Source organism: Mizuhopecten yessoensis, unplaced genomic scaffold (genome assembly GCF_002113885.1).
Source record: "Mizuhopecten yessoensis strain PY_sf001 unplaced genomic scaffold, ASM211388v2 scaffold395, whole genome shotgun sequence".
In the NCBI taxonomy this organism is placed as follows: Eukaryota; Metazoa; Mollusca; class Bivalvia; order Pectinida; family Pectinidae; genus Mizuhopecten; species Mizuhopecten yessoensis.
Window position 1 is genome coordinate 115766 of NW_018403525.1, and position 17064 is coordinate 132829.

The 17064-nt window shown below is 37.1% G+C and overlaps 1 protein-coding gene across 1 annotated transcript; it reads left to right on the forward strand.

Annotated features, from left to right (window-relative positions):
- Positions 1-1177: 1177 nt before the first annotated feature.
- LOC110447549 (fibroin heavy chain-like) lies at positions 1178-9977 on the forward strand. The gene is made up of 2 exons (XM_021493324.1): positions 1178-1526; positions 6117-9977. Exons 1-2 carry the CDS (start codon positions 1293-1295, stop codon positions 8613-8615), a joined length of 2733 nt encoding a protein of 910 aa, XP_021348999.1. The 5' UTR covers positions 1178-1292; the 3' UTR covers positions 8616-9977.
- Positions 9978-17064: the final 7087 nt, after the last annotated feature.

The following is a 17064-nucleotide window of genomic DNA, read 5'->3' on the forward strand; positions in this document are numbered from 1 at the left end:
TAACTTTTGTAAATTTAAAATGTTTGTGTCTCAATTTGTCTAACTTTTGTACATTTTAGATGTTTGTGTCTCAATTTGTCTAACTGTTGTACATTGAAAATGTTTCTGTCTAAATTTGTCTTACTGTTGTTGCACATTTTAAAAACTGCTCCATAACGATTTGTTTGTTAGATTTCGGGTAAATAATCTGATTTTCGTATCAGTCGTTTGTCGATAATTATATCATTAAGTAGTTCACATTAAACTCCTAGCTTGCATATATTTGCATTAACAGTTTGACATCCTGAAGATTCCATTGATTTGACAGACGATGGAAAAGAAATTCTGGCTAATATTTGCAAACATTTGTAATAAATGTGACTATAATACTCGAATGCGCGTCCACTTATTACCTTAGATTTATAAAATTCGTCCGTCCGTCTGTGTTATTGTGTCTTTTAGACACTTTTCATAAATATTATATATATACTCACCATAGATCGTTTGTATCTACACACATAGGTAAGAATGGTTTAATAAATATAGTTGATTTTGTGTCTGTGTTTTTGTTCTGTTTTCGTGTTGACTCTTTAATGTTGAATATTGTTTAGGGTTGAACGTCTCGCAACAGTCAAACTACATACGAAAACGGGTGAGAAAAGAGGAGATAAATCACAATCGTTTAATTGGAGCAGCGGATAAATTAAAGTTTCTTAAAAAAAGTCTCCTTAATAACAGACACAGAAGAAACGTCCCAGCATGCACATGTTTGATATGTTGCTTTTTTATTACGTTTCGCACGTTTCTTCAATGTCACTTTATAAACCAAGTCAACTGCATGTCATTTTCCTATAAATGCAGCTTGGATTCATATTGCCTATGAACTTCTTTATAAAGCAGTTGCTGAATGTGTCGCGTTTATTTCATCCCAATGGGTTATAGATTAGTAGGGCCTCGCGGGTGATAATAAAGCTTATTTCAAACCCTATATGGAGCCCCAGAGGAAGTGCTGTCGTTATAATAATCATGCATGTCTTCGTCAAAGTTCTGCAGTCGGTATACGAGCTATCGTCCGATTATGCCAATCACACAAGGTGTGTACAAAAACAATACCGTACAATAACGCGCAAGTCCCGCCTCGTCAAGCGCTCTCGTCAGGTTTTACGAGATTTGTTTGCGACCAATGTGATACATACAGCGACACTTCCACGCCGAGTCGTCACTAAGTACAGACCCCTCTCTGGATAGCGGAATTCTGGATTTTCGAAGAATTATAAGACTTTCTTTATGCAGCTGGGAAATACGTCTTCAACATGCGAGCTTTACTTTTACTGCTTTTGACTGTGTTTATTGCGTATTGTGAGTCTACTCGAATTCGACCGGTGTCGAAACATTACAAAGTAGGACTTCTGCGGAGGTTCGCTCCTTTTCGAATCCGTCCGGCTTTAAGAAGGCGTTACTATGGATACGGGATGCAAAAGATGCCTTATTACTCAGGTTACGGAGGTGTTCGACAATATGGAGGATATCGCCCCAGCATGTCCTACGTACGTATATAACACAAGCAATATGTTTCCCCCAATTAATCGAATTTTACGATGGTGTCAAGCTGTGTCACATTAACGAAGTAACGGCCACATTGCTTAATATAATTTCTATGTTGACAAAATAAACATGTTACGACTTTAACTATGCAAATAAACACCCTAGATTGAACACTCGCTGTCCAAATATATGAAATTAGTAGTTCCGATACAATGAAATCTTACAATAAAACCCTATGAATGGCAAATTAATGGTCGCCATTGTGACTATAATATTTTTGTTTGCGATATGAAGGTTTCTACAGGATACACGATACAAGGAACGTTATTTAAAGTCGCATACCTGTAAACGAAGAACATTAGCTCCCTCGAGCTAATGTTGCGACAAACATATGTACAATAACAATAACACATTATATTACAAGTAAAGGGAGATACATGTGATCACATATATTAGTAAAAGGCAGTACTACTGATCACATTAAAGGTTGTATCATATCCCAAGTTTCTAAGTGATTGGCAGCCTCCTTCTTACAAACCTCCTAGGATATGACACTTTTGATACTATATGAAAAAAATGTGATCACAGATAAGTAGCATTCAGATTAATTTGATAAAAGACATACTGTAGTAATAGTGAATTACTAAGGACTTACGATTAAAACACCATCAAGTGGAATAGACATACGATGCTAATATAGCAAAGAATAAAAACTTAACAGAAAATACACTAATATAGTGTGAATGAAAGAATGATACCGAAATCAATAAACAAAAATCAAGTTTTGTAAAAAAAAAATGTGTTTTAGAATATATGGAATTAAAATACGAATAACAAAAACACAGAAAAGGATTAATACATAATTAAAATAAAAAGGGGTTAAAACAATAAGAGAGGTATGCGATACATATATATAATGTCAAAGAGGGGCAGTGGGGTTAAAATACACCAGTGTCTATAGAATAGACTGGTTTCTTTCAAATAGTTAAATAATGGCTTCGAGTCCACGGAACTGGAAAGAGTTTTCATATCCGGGACTCGAAAGTAATTATCACGAATGTGTTTAAAATCGGAACATTCCATTTAACAATGTTTCATACAAACATATACGACATGTACTAAAACAACAATAGTTATACAATTCCAAATGTCAGGCGGCAGAGGTAACCGGGGCACAGTATAAAGTATCACTCTTTACAGATATCAAATACATATACAGCATTTGATAAAGCGCCCTATCTAGCTAACATAAGCCAGTCTAGGGAGCTTAACAGTACATAGATATACAACTAATACAATTAGCATATATATACATTAATCAATATAATTTTGAGGAATTCGCAGGAGCTGCCATTTCATGCGATAACTACTAGTCCTATGCTGCATTGCTAATGTCTCCAAATGTGTGTATGCCTGTGTGTGTGCTGGATATGTAATGTGTTCTGTTTGTAGTTAGACCGTGCTTCCAACGGCATCATTTATAGTGCCACCTCATTTGAATGCTACAGCAGAGATACCGCAACATCCACCCCAGACCAATTTATACTCCACCTTGGTTGTTGGAGTTGTGTGGGCAGGAGAAAAACACTTTCTCTGAATATCCATGCGTACGACAAATTCGGGGATCGAACCCCGGCCGCCTGCGTGGAAGGCCGGAGCGTTAACCACTCGACCAAACCGCCGATAAAAAGACAGATGTATAAGAGTATGCTGATTATGGGGCCGTGTTGTGTCCTTGTCACAGCCCCTTTGCATTTTGAGAGCGTGACATTGTTTGGTTTTGGCATAGATATTAAAACTAGGTGTTGTCGATAGAGCAGTCGACTCTAACCTTCCGGAAGACCTGAGCTGGTATGCATAAAACTACTTTGTTCAGATTTGTTCCGAATGGATAGATTTATCTTTATATCCTATGATAAAGAAATGTTCCATGGGATGGATTGCTTATCTTCTGTAGGTTTATGTATACATACGGGCCATTTGTTGAGCGTTCGCCGCTGTGAGGACGGCTTTGGGTTCTGTCCCCTGGCCAAGACATACCAAAGTCTTTAAAAATGGTAGTTTATACTCCTGCTTAACGCTCAGCAAATTAGGAGTGAGACGACTGGTTCGCCCGTTGTCAGTATAATGTGACCGGATGGGGCGTCCTGCTGGGTGTCTTCGGCAGTATGTTTCAGTGAGGTAGCACTATACAGTCGGCATTAGTTACGCGCTATCTCAAGTAGACAAACACGAACATATCGAAACCTCACAAAATACACACACATACACTTCACGCATGCATCTTTTACACAGGGGAGACCGTCATTAAATGACCTTAGCTGTTAATAGGACGTTAAACAAAATAAAACAAAACAAAACCAAACACTGGCCTTATCATTATTTTACTAAATGGAATATCTCAATATAATGTTTTGTATGTATATTACGCCCTAGATTTATCGATGTGAAATTCGAATTTCTGTTTCGTTTCGATTCCGTTTTCCCCTCTGTTCTTTGACCCGTTAGTTGGTTATAAAGACAAGATGATCTAGTTACTTTGACGATGCGATCTTATGAATTTTCCTTTGAATGATACTCATATATAACCACTATATATCTATACACATATAGGAGGCACGGTAGTCTAGTGGTAGACGCTGGGCTCGTGGCTGAAGGGTGGCGGGTTCGAGTCACGTCACGGCACTATGTTGTATATTTGAGCAAGATACTGTACTCCGCTTGATCCAGTCTATTCAGCTGTAAGTGAGTACGTGACTTGGCAGTGCTAAAGTGCCGAAATGGCAGCACCGGCTGTATGCTGCCCAGGGAGTTGAGAAAGATATTGGCTGGTTACAAAGGCCCTATAATCACGGAAAATAATTTGTGAACCGCTTTAAGACGACCTACGAACTAGGTTGTGATAAAGTGGTATATAAGAACCTCGAAGTTTTATTATTATTTAATAACATAATTTACCATGCAAAAGAATTAAACCAGGAACCAAAAGGAAATGCTAATGGTATTCATGATGGAACCAGGAAATAGAATTAAGGAAAACATTGGCGCTGTTGGCAAGTAAGCGATTCTTCTGTTGCAATTGGCACGCATGATTTGACAAGTCTTATATAGGGAACTGTGCATGTCACCAACTTACCGTACCAAACGTTTATCAAACTGTACACTGCAACACCATCACGAATCATTTCATCTACGAATTTGAGTTTTGATTTAAAACGTAGCTCTTGTAAAAGAAGCGTTGAAATCCTATATCTACACAGTGATTGTTGAGCGTTTTCCCAAGTGAAGACGGCACCGGGCTATGCCCCTAGGCCGGGACACACCTTAAACATGGTAGCTGTTATTTCCTGATTAAGGGAAATGACAACAATTGTTTAACCCGTTGTCAGTGAAATGTGACCGGGTGGGAAACTTTGCTGGATGGCTTTGGCTTAGTTACACAGTGAGTAAGCACTAGAAGGCAAACACACCAACATACCCTGCCTCTGGAACACGTACACACGTGCACGCATATTATGGAGGCACTTCCGTAAATGACCACAACTGTTAATAGGACGTTAAACCATATAAAAACAAACCAAACACCGGTAAACGTGATTAGCAATTATTCACACGGCTTACCTAGCTCTTCATAAACGAGTTGATCTTCAAACAAGAAATGTGAGGATAAAAGTACACACGCTCTCTATATCACCGTAGTTAACAGGTTCAAAGTACATGCACGTGTGATAGATCCATCTGAGTCAATAAACAGTTTGACGCTCAACAGAACGTTCACACTGAAAAAAGTCAATGTCAAAATCACGCTTGATAGTTTTGCTGACAGATGAATTAATGCTAGTTCTTCAGACATGTTTATCAACCGTGAAATAGCTGGACACAACGTGTATTAACCTTAACGTTAATAGTTGATATTGTTATTTGTTTTTCATATAGGCAAGCTTCACCGGCGGTAACGTCGTTAACTACTTAACTATTAATCCCAAAGACAAATATTTATAAGACGTAGATGTCTTAAGGATACTTCTATATAAATTTCAGATGGTATTTTTTAAAATTATTTTAAATCTTACCAAGAAAAATATTTGTAAATCCTTAATGGCAATTCGGATATTAGGCTAACCGATTGTGAAAATATTTATCTAAGGTTATATCATAAATATATAATTAGATCTTCACTAAAATTCCCTGCACAGAACGTTATCTCAAACTTAGTTTTAATTAATACATGTGGCATCTCAATCTTAGGTAGCATCTTATTCAATGAAGTGTAACTGTTACTCATGAACGTGAACTTACGTGTCGAAAAAAAGGGACATGAAATGGTACATTTAGAGTTATTGAGAGACATTTAATAATACTCAGAACATTTAACAGAATGTGTTACATATCTTATGTGTTTTATATCTTTACCTCAAAATGCACTTTTTATTTTGAATATAATCATATATTGCTGAGAAATTGGGCCTTTTGGTCGCAGATAGGAGGGAAGTTCTGTGCAGGGTTAATCATTAAAACTTCTAAATAATCGCGTGTTTTTTTAACTACACAATTAAATACAACAATAATAAAACGCTTTATTCAATTTGCAGGGTTCGCTATCCAGAGGTTATGGCCCAATGCACGGTGGTAGACGGAGTTTCGTGAGACAACCGTACAACAGCAAGAAATCGTACGGTCGGCAAATGATGCCCAGGAGGAGAATCATCCCGTTAAAATTCGGTAAAACGTGTGGAAAATACGAAGTTCTAGTGTGCAAGAAGTACACAAAGAACCGCTGCTTCAAGATATGCGGTTACAAGGGCTGTCAGGTTGGATGCACGTGCAGCTGTCGACGGAAACCAAGGAAAATTGTTAGGCCACAAATACTTCCGAGGAAACAGAAACTCATGCCAAAGCGTATAATTGCACCCCCAAAACACGTCTCTGAACATATCAATATATTACCAAACAAACTGTCCATTCCTATGTGTGGGAAAAAATCGTTTTTGAGATGCAGTGCCATGAAAATGTCTCACCTGTCAAATCATGATTGCTCCAACGCATGTATGATCAAGACAATATGCCAACAGGGATGTATATGTAGATGCATGTCGAATAACCTGATTGGCCAAGGCATTGGCGTGGTTGGAAGTGGAATGTCCGGACTAGGAGGGATAGGTCCTGGCTTTGTTAGTGGCGGATTGAACGGAGGACCTATTGACGCGGCTTTGGGTCCAAGATTCGATGTTGGACGTGCGCGTTTAGATCATCACTTGGGTCGACCTGTTGGTATAGGCGGAATGGGAGGCGGCGGACTCAAGGAGGAGAATGTAGAAGTCAAAATTGACGTGATAAGTGAGGGAAACCAGGATGGCGGAATTGGTGGAATCGGTTCAGGGGTCGGTATATCAACAGGAGGGCTAGGCGTGGATCCTACTTTAGGTGTAGGAATAGGCGGAGGTGATCTAGGATTCGGCCACCATAATTCAGGATTACCTATTGGCATACTGGGAATGGGGGAAAGCTTCGGAGGTGGAGCGGACCTGTCTTTCCTTGGACCAGAGGGAACAGATTTAGGATTTGGTCAGGGATTGGGTACTAACTTGGGTGCTGGAATAGATGCCGGCAGCCAAGGGCTGGGAGGCATCGTTCAGGATTTGGGACTCCAAGATCTAGGCGGATTAAACACTTTTGGCTTAGGTGGTAATGTTGGGGTCGGAATTGACGGAGGAGAAGGATTAGGAAACGATTTTGGAATGGCTGGATTGGGTCTGGATTTTGGTTTTGGTACAGGAAATGCAGGTGGTGGTATAGATAGTAATCTCGGAATAGGTCTCGGTGGACATGGAATGGATCTAGGACACAGTAATGTGGGCGTAGGAGTAAACGATCTTGGTGGAGTTAATAACGGTGTTGGTGTAGGTACTGGTATAAACGGATTAGATGGCCCTGGTCTGGGTCTTGGGTCCGACCTCGGAATTGGTGTCGGAGGGCCTGGTTTTGATTTTGGATCCAATCCTGGAGTCGGCGTCGGAGGGGCTGGTTTTGATTTTGGATCCAACCCCGGAGTCGGCGTCGGAGGCTTTGGTTTTGATTTTGGATCCAATCCTGGAGTCGGCGGCGGAGGGTCTGGTTTTGATTTTGGATGCAATCCTGGAGTCGGCGGCGGAGGGTCTGGTTTTGATTTCGGAACCAATCCTGGAGTCGGCGTCGGCGGGTCTGGTTTTGATTTTGGATGCAATCCTGGAGTCGGCGTCGGAGGGTCTGGTATTGATATTGGATCCAATCCTGGAGTCGGCGTCGGAGGGTCTGGTATTGATCTTGGATCCAATCCCGGAGTCGGCGTCGGAGGCTCTGGTTTTGATTTTGGATCCAATCCTGGAGTCGGCGTCGGAGGGTCTGGTTTTGATATTGGATCCAATCCTGGAGTCGGAGTGTCTGATCACGGTATCGGAACTAATCATGGTGTTGGAATTCAGTCCGGTCATGGGTCAAAAACTGGTCTTGGACATAATGCCGGTGTAGGAATCGACCAGGGACATGGTCCCGATCTAGGTCTTGGACACAATGCCGGTGTAGGAATTGACCAGGGACATGGTCTCGATCTAGGTCTTGGACACAATGCCGGAGTTGGAGTTGCCGTGGGACATGGAGCCGATTCAGGTTTTGGACGCAATCCCGGGGTCGGAATTGACCATGGACATGGATCCGATCATCGTCGTGGACACAATAGCGGCGTCGGAGTTGATCAAGGACACGGAAAAGCTGGTTTCGGCAGTGGTTCAGGGGTAGCAATAGCTAAAGATCAGTCACAAGGCGGAGGATTAGATTTGAGTGGCATTGCTCCAGGTTTAAATCTTAATCTAAATGGATTAGGTATTACTTCTGATGCTAACAATCACAATCAAGGCGGACCAGCAGATCCTTTAATGTTTCAGGATCCAACTCTCCCCCCGGGTGGTTCCAATGCTATTGCGGTCGCTGATACAGGAATGAATAGTTTCGGATTGTTTCCTGACATGGGTTCTCCGGGTTTGGGACTAGATTTGAATCCTAGTTTAGACTTCGGGCAGCAGGCTCGCAACGATCCGCTCAATTTTCCTTTGTAGAATCATGTAATTTTTTTAGAGTTATCGCCCTTCATGCGAAATTGTCATATGTGGAATTCAAAATGCTTCCGTCTCAGATGTATTATATATATCAAACAATACATTTTGATTTGCAATGCGATCCTCTCTGAGAAAAATATTATCTACTAGTTTGAACAGGTTAATGGTTTGTGTATTGGGAAAAAAATATATTTATTTTTTACCTGTGCTCGCTCTTTCTATCTATATTTCGTAGAAGTATGAACATTAAATTGACCAACTGACAAATAGGCGTTTTCCAGTGTGATACCACAATGATCTATTTTTGATATCCTCATAATACAATTGTACACAAAGGGTCAAAAGGTTAGATGTTCTTAGGATCTCACTTTGGCCGGTCAATTTATGACGGAACTACTTTGATCAGACGCCCCTCACTGACATGCAATGACTGATAAAGCGAACAATACTACATTGGGACATAAGATATGATACATATGGACGCGATAACGATGTAGTATTCAGGAGGCCTCTCGACTGGCCGTAGTCGCTGGTTGTTCGCTCATGTCACGCAGTCATAGACAGATTATCGGAAAATAATATATATGTCTTTATATCGCTGCTTATACAGACGTATAATAGATAAACAAATTTATATTTTTATATATACATTCAGAAACATATATGTTACATTTCAGAATGAAACAAATGACAAAATTGACCTTTGCCTAATAACTGATGTCAAGTTTTAAAAGTACACTTGAAAATATTAAGATTATTTTCAATGAATTCATAATAACAATAATTAGTAGTATTTAATTTTTAGGTGGGTGATATATTTACATACATTACAATTAAGAAAATGCGGTTATCGCTTACTCCAAACTAAAAAGACTTTCCCACCAAAACACTATAAACAACAAACCTCTATATTATATTGGCATAATTAACACCAGAAGAGACGAAACAGTTAAAGATTATCATATTTCAGATTTGAGTTTGTTTCTTTTTTCAAGGTTTCATAGAATAGCAATTTGTATTTCATTTTAGATATTGTTTCCATAAAATAATGTTATATAAATACATTTTGTTCACTTGTGCTACGTCGAAAGTCCCCATCGTTCATGATTCAGATTTTTATACATTACTAGTAGTGTTCATATTTTATGGAAAATAGCTGTTAATTTTAGTTTTTAGTTATAATGAAAGATAAGTTTCATTTAACAGATAAGAATTGGATACGTATACAAAAAGATCATGCTAAATCAATCCGTTTTGAATGAATAAAAATATTTCGTCGGTTATGCAGTCCTTTGATTATGCCATTATTTCAATGAATTGTATGCTATGTATAAAAACATGAACGACGCTTTAAAATAAAAATAAAAATATAAAATATCCTTTTTGTTATATTGTTTGTTGCCTTTTATTCTAAATATACGAGTACTGACTAATAGTAGTGTACAACATTACCGTTCATTTGTTGTTTAATGGTTTGGTACATGTATTCAATATGACGTTAGTGACTTTAAAAGGAATTGTAGAGGACAACCTTACCGTCCATGTGTTGTTTATTGGATTGGTTCATGTATTCAATATGGCGTTAGTCATTTTAAAATGAAATGTAGAGGACAACATTACCGTTCATTTGTTGTTTATTGGATTGGTACATGTATTCAATATGACGTTAGTGACTTTAAAATGAATTGTAGAGGACAACCTTACCGTCCATTTGTTGTTTATTGGTTTGGTTTTTTTAATATGACGTTAGTGACTTTAACATGAAATGTAGAGGACAACATTACCGTCCATGTGTTGTTTATTGGTTTGGTACATGTATTCAATATGACGTTAGTGACTTTAAAATGAAATGTAGAGGACAATATTACCGTTAATTTGTTATTTGTTGGTTTTGTATTTAATATGACGTTAGTGACTTTAAAATGAATTGTAGAGGACAACCTTACCGTCCATGTGTTGTTTATTGGATTGGTTCATGTATTCAATATGGCGTTAGTCATTTTAAAATGAAATTTAGAGGACAACACTACCGTTCATTTGTTGTTTATTGGATTGGTACATGTATTCAATATGACGTTAGTGACTTTAAAATGAAATGTAGAGGACAACCTTACCGTCCATTTGTTGTTTAATGGTTTGGTACATGTATTCAATATGACGTTAGTGACTTTAAAATGAAATGTAGAGGACAACCTTACCGTTCATTTGTTGTTTATTTGTTTGGTACATGTATTCAATATGACGTTAGTGACTTTAACATGAATTGTAGAGGACAACCTTACCGTCCATTTGCTGTTTATTGGTTTGGTATTTAATATGACGTTAGTCACTTTAAAATGAAATGTAGAGGACAATATTACCGTTAATTTGTTGTTTGTTGGTTTGGTATTTAATGTGACGTTAGTGACTTTAAAATGAATTGTAGGGGACAACATTACCGTCCATTTGTTGTTTATTGGTTTGGTATTTAATATGACGTTAGTCACTTTAAAATGAAATGTAGAGGACAATATTACCGTTAATTTGTTGTTTGTTGGTTTGGTATTTAATATGACGTTAGTGACTTTAAAATGAAATGTAGAGGACAACCTTACCATTCATTTGTTGTTTATTGGTTTGGTACATGTATTCAATATGACGTTAGTCACTTTAAAATGAAATGTAGAGGACAACCTTACCGTCCATTTGTTGTTTATTGGTTTGGTACATGTATTCAATATGACGTTAGTGACTTTAAAAGGAATTGTAGTGGACAACATTACCGTCCATTTGTTGTTTATTGGTTTGGTACATGTATTTAATATGACGTTAGTCACTTTAAAAGGAATTGTAGAGGACAACATTACCGTCCATTTGTTGTTTATTGGTTTGGTACATGTATTCAATATGAAATTAGTGTGCCTTTATTCTTTGTTTACACGACACTTGATTTGTAAAACAATATCGACACGCATAGAACAATAGTCTCATAAACAAACCTCCCTACGGCTGTCGCCTATATCTCACTACCAAATAACGAGCACGCTTCTGATCGTCTGCTTCATAGAACAATAGTCCCACAAACAAACCTCCCTACGGCTGTTGCCTATATCTCACTTCCCACAAACAAACCTCCCTACGGCTGTCGTCTATATCTCACTACCAAATAACGAGCACGCTTCTGATCGTCTGCTTCATAGAACAATAGTCCCACAAACAAACCTCCCTACGGCTGTCGCCTATATCTCACTACCAAATAACGAGCACGCTTCTGATCGTCTGCTTCATTGAACAATAGTCTTACAAACAAACCTTCTAACGGCTGTCGCCTATATTTCACTACCAAATAACGCATATTGGAGAATATATTTGAAAGGAACTGTGTTGCATACCCTCATACATGTTAAAAAGATGCATTTCAAACCTTATATCTACATTCTATTACATCCATTTTTATTATTTAAAATTAAGAAAAAAAATGTAATTTTTCACGTTAAAAAGCAAAACATCGTCATGAAAACAACATTAAATGAACAGCCTTTTTCGCGGGAAAGATGATGCGTTGTCAACGGTGACGAATTACACAGTTGAGCAATAAACAAATAGTTCCACTTTGCATATTTTTAAATAATTTAATTTACATTACCAGCATGTTTAACAAGCATTGATTATCTAAAAAATTGACAGTAGATCTAAATTTAAAACAAAAATACCATGTAAAATATTTCAGTTGCAAAAAGTCAGAAATGTACTCCGTGTTCGCGGAGAAATCTGATCGTTTAAAAAAACGGTTGTGTAGCGGCTACGCTCATCAGGCAACAAAGCGGTTCGTCTTTTAACGAGATAGAACATGCATCCGTGAAATGTGGAGTTTCCTTAGAAACCAGAAGACGTTTTAAAAGATGCTTTTGGCTGAATTCCTGTATCGATCGACTGTGTCAACACAACTAGCTCATCGTTTGAGCATTATATATTCGGCATGTATTACTATCGATGAGGGGAAGAGCCGGAACATTTCACCTGCTTCGCCAGTTGCATCGGACGCTAGTGTAGTTTCTAGAGGACAGTGAATTATTCTGTTCTGTTGGAAAGGACCTGTTATAGGTTTAAAGCAGACACGCTTCGGTGGCCCGACATAAACATGATGTGCCTTCAAAACCACAGTCATTCCATATTCTAGGGACAGGTCCGCGACGTCGCTGCCGGACATATTGGCTGGAACACAAGGGTTCGTTACAAATGTCTGTGGCTGGACTAAGAACACGACGCATTTCAGACGTTGAATATGCGGACTTAAATTTCAGGGTGATTTCTTGTTGACAATATACAAAAAAAGGATTATTAAAATATATTTACATATATTTAACCGTTGATAAACGATCTTGTTTTGTTTTGGTGTGTTTATGTGTGTTCGGGGTCAAATGTCATGTAACAGTACATGTGTTACTGTTAATATTACTACACACTTGCTTTTATTTTATCATGCAAACAGTTTTAGTTGGTACTGTTATCTAGTGGCGCTGCAACACAAATGTGAATATTTTATAGTATTTGTAGCAAAGAAAAAAAATTATAATCGAATTACGTATGAAAATGTTATGTTACCAGGCTTGATATACATAAATAATTTCATCTGTTTATGACGCCAATTATATCAATAAAGGTACTTACACTCTTAAACAGCGTTTCTGATTAACTTCAAAGGGTCAAGCATAAACTACCACACTACCAACAAACAAAACGTTATCGTATTGAGTTACGAAACTTCACTTCCTTAAATTCATATACTGTAATCGAATAAGCGCTTTTTCCGTTTTAGCTATTGCACTAAATTGATCAAGGTGACCACTGAATATCATGCATGTTTTTCCCTTCCTATCGCATATTTTGTAGGTGCCATCAATGCCCGAAATCTGTTAAACCTGTTAAATCGCGATAATATGTTAACATTTTAGTCCGCTAAACTAAGTAATTTTACAGTTTTGCAACAGTTTAAATCAGGTTATTTCCAATTACAGTTTATTAACCCGAGAGTATTGTCCTCTTATGTTGTCATATTTACCTCAAGCATATGAGAGTATGGGCATCTTGTTACTCACAAAACGTCAGACAAATATGACAACTTATCAGGATTCGTTATGTTAGTCATATAAGTCAGGGCTCGTCAGAAAGCAACATCATATCAATTGGCCGGTCACCATGTCAGAAATAGGCAACACATTATTCATCCCCGTGACTTATTTCACAGATATGTTGTTTATTACATTTGGGATTAACACATTTCAAAGACACGTTATTCATTTTCATACGATTGGGAAGTCCCATATTAAGATGTCTGTCCTTCCAATCACACGATCCAAGCATGCATCATGTTCAAGCCAGGAACATTCATTGTCTCAAGAGAGGAGCATCAGCTCTTTTGTCACATGACTTTGCGATGTTATACTGTTATCATCCTTTAACATGTTATCAATTATATAATATTATTTATATTATTAGGTCTTAATATTAATTATGATATTAAAATAAAATATACGAGTAAGTTTTGTCAGAAAAAAACAATAAGACAATATCGAAATGTCAACAAAACCGCAATTCGAACTCAAAATCGTTAACACTAAGGCAAAATATTATCAAAGGAAATATTTTAATGGAGCCCATTGAAAACGTACAAGGACAATATTGTCAGGTGTTCCGGAAGGGTAAGCGCCTTCTGCTTCATCGACGACTACCGCCATATACATTTAAGTCGAATCCAAGCAATGTCACGTCCTCATATAGAGAACTCGGGTAGTGACGACGAAAACACAAGGCATTGTTATGAGCATTTTTATAAAAACAGCCAGCTTTATATCACACAAAGATATGAATAAAGTACGAACTGAAGTATAGAAGTAGCTTCGACTACCATTTATTCTAGAATGAATATGTCCTGATTAACACTTATATACAAAATAATGCTTGTCATGTGAAATTTATATTGACCGCTATCAAACCAGTTTTCGGGAAATGGCATACGTTCTCTAAAAAAAAAATAAGAAAAAATCATAGAACGTTTTCGTTTCAGTCGAAACAACTTAATTCGGAAGATAACATTTAAACAATAAATAAATGATACACAAGTCGTCTCAGTAAAATGTTATATCTGAATTATTCTGTTTAGCGAGTCTTAAAGATGACAATTCATAAGACTACTTGTCAATATCATAATTTTTATCAAATACAGGTGTACATACATTTACATTGTTCTTCTCTTCTTGATACATACGTGAAGCTTTGTTTATATTGACATTAACATTTAATGTTTTCCTCTGTGTGACATTTTTGTACTTTAATTTACCTCTATCCCTTAATATTTCTTGCGCGCCCCAAGTGAGATTATATAGATTTAGAAAAACCATCAAAAAGTCTTATTATTAATCGAGCGAGACAGGTCTACCTATATCGTTGACTCAGCTAAATATAACAGGTGCTTATCATATCAGGCTGTTATTACTACAGACGACATTACAATACATCATTGTCTCACTGACCACCCAGACAGCACATTCGCCCCGGGGGCGATCCACTGACCATGTCAACTGGGTTCACAGGTTAACCATCATTGGTCGTCGTTTAAAATAACAAGATCACATTAATAGGTGTACTTTTACAATTTCTATATTAGCAAATCATTTCATGGTTTAAGATTACTGACCGAAAGAACAAAAACACCAAACAGATATTGAAAAAATGAATATTGTATGAACAAATTAGAGATAAGTATAAAATAGTATCAGCTGCACCATACGTCGAACTCATTATCGATACAACTAGGACATAGAAATAAAAAAATCCCTGTGAGATCATTATGAAAACCATAAGACTTGTCAATAATCCTGATCAACCTGCATCTTAAGAAAATATTAACAAAGAAATAGTCTATTTTAATAATTTATTTTGTGTATGCAGAATGTGGCACAAAGCAAAATAAGATCTAAATTAAAGTTCAAGAAAAATCGTCTGTGATTCATGAATTCAACTGTAGCAGAAAATGAAACATTAAGGTTAAAGTGGATAAACTAACGTTGTTTATTGTTTTGTTTGAATTTGAAAATAAAGAGCAAGTCATAAAATAGAAATAGTTGAAGCCACTGTTTTCTTCTTCTGACATTATGGTGGTATCATTTATGGAAAGGGGCATTAAAAACAGAAATTGCAGCATGCTGCTGCACACCAGACCTTTTGGTGAAAATCACTGACAGTCCATCAACCACGATGAACAGATCCTGTACAATTATAACACATTGTCATTTGCCGAACAATTTGTGCGCGTTTATACTTTCAGTATACAATTGTTTAACCCGAGATCCTATTGAGGAAACTGAATGAACACTAATGAATCAGTTAATTATTTATTAGGATTAACGAATATACACTGAATTTAGCATTTACAATTCAGTCGACTTATTACCTTATATTCTAGGTGACAGAGCTTTTAAATTTATAGCTGACTAATACTAATTGTATCAATTAAATCAACATGTTACAACAGTATTGTTAGGTTTTGATAATGAGTACGTAGTGTTTATTAAACGGAATTCTGAACTAATATTAGTGATAGGAATTGCTAGTTTTTGATTTCTAATAAATCACTTAATTGCAGTTGAATCCATCTTAAAAAGGATAAATATTTCTGAAAAAATCTTTATATTTCAATATTTCAATCTTTCTTAATGACGGCTTATTATAATACGGAAACATTGGTTCCGAAACCTGACAAAGACTCTTATAAGCAGCATTATCCCAGTGAATGGAAGATCAACCAAGCTCTTCAAATACCATTATGTCAGGATCACGGTTTTATTGTAGCACTTTCTAAGGTATCCTAACATTTGGCTTTTCTGCTACAACTACAACTTCAACTGCTTTTTTCTCTTATCATAACACCTTTCTTTTTCTGGCAAGTAGAAGTTAAAGACAATATGGCTGTGACTTTTTAAAGCATATTAAGCAATAAATATTAAAAATTTGATGGAAGTTTAATTCAAATATTCATATTTTTGATAAAAAAAAACTAATAAAAATTAATAAAGTAAAGGTTTAAGATGGTCATGATATTTGATATTGCTGTGAATATGATTTCGGGAGGCACGGTAGTCTAGTGCTGGGACGCCGGGCTCGTAACCAAAGAGTTGCGAGATCGAGTCGCTGCACGGCACGAGTCTTTGAACAAGATACTTTGCTCTGCTTGTTTCAGTCTACTCAGCTGTAAACGAGCACGGGGTTTGGCAGTGCTAGAAATGTAGAATGTTAACTGTGAGCGCCGAAATGGCAGCACCGGCTGTATGCTCCCAAGGGAGTTGAAAAAGTTATTGGCTACTATAACCACTGAACCGCTTTGAGACGACCTACGAACTAGATGGTGATAAAGCGGTATATAAGAACCTCGACTTATTATTATTATTTTTATTAAATTCCCCTGTGACAG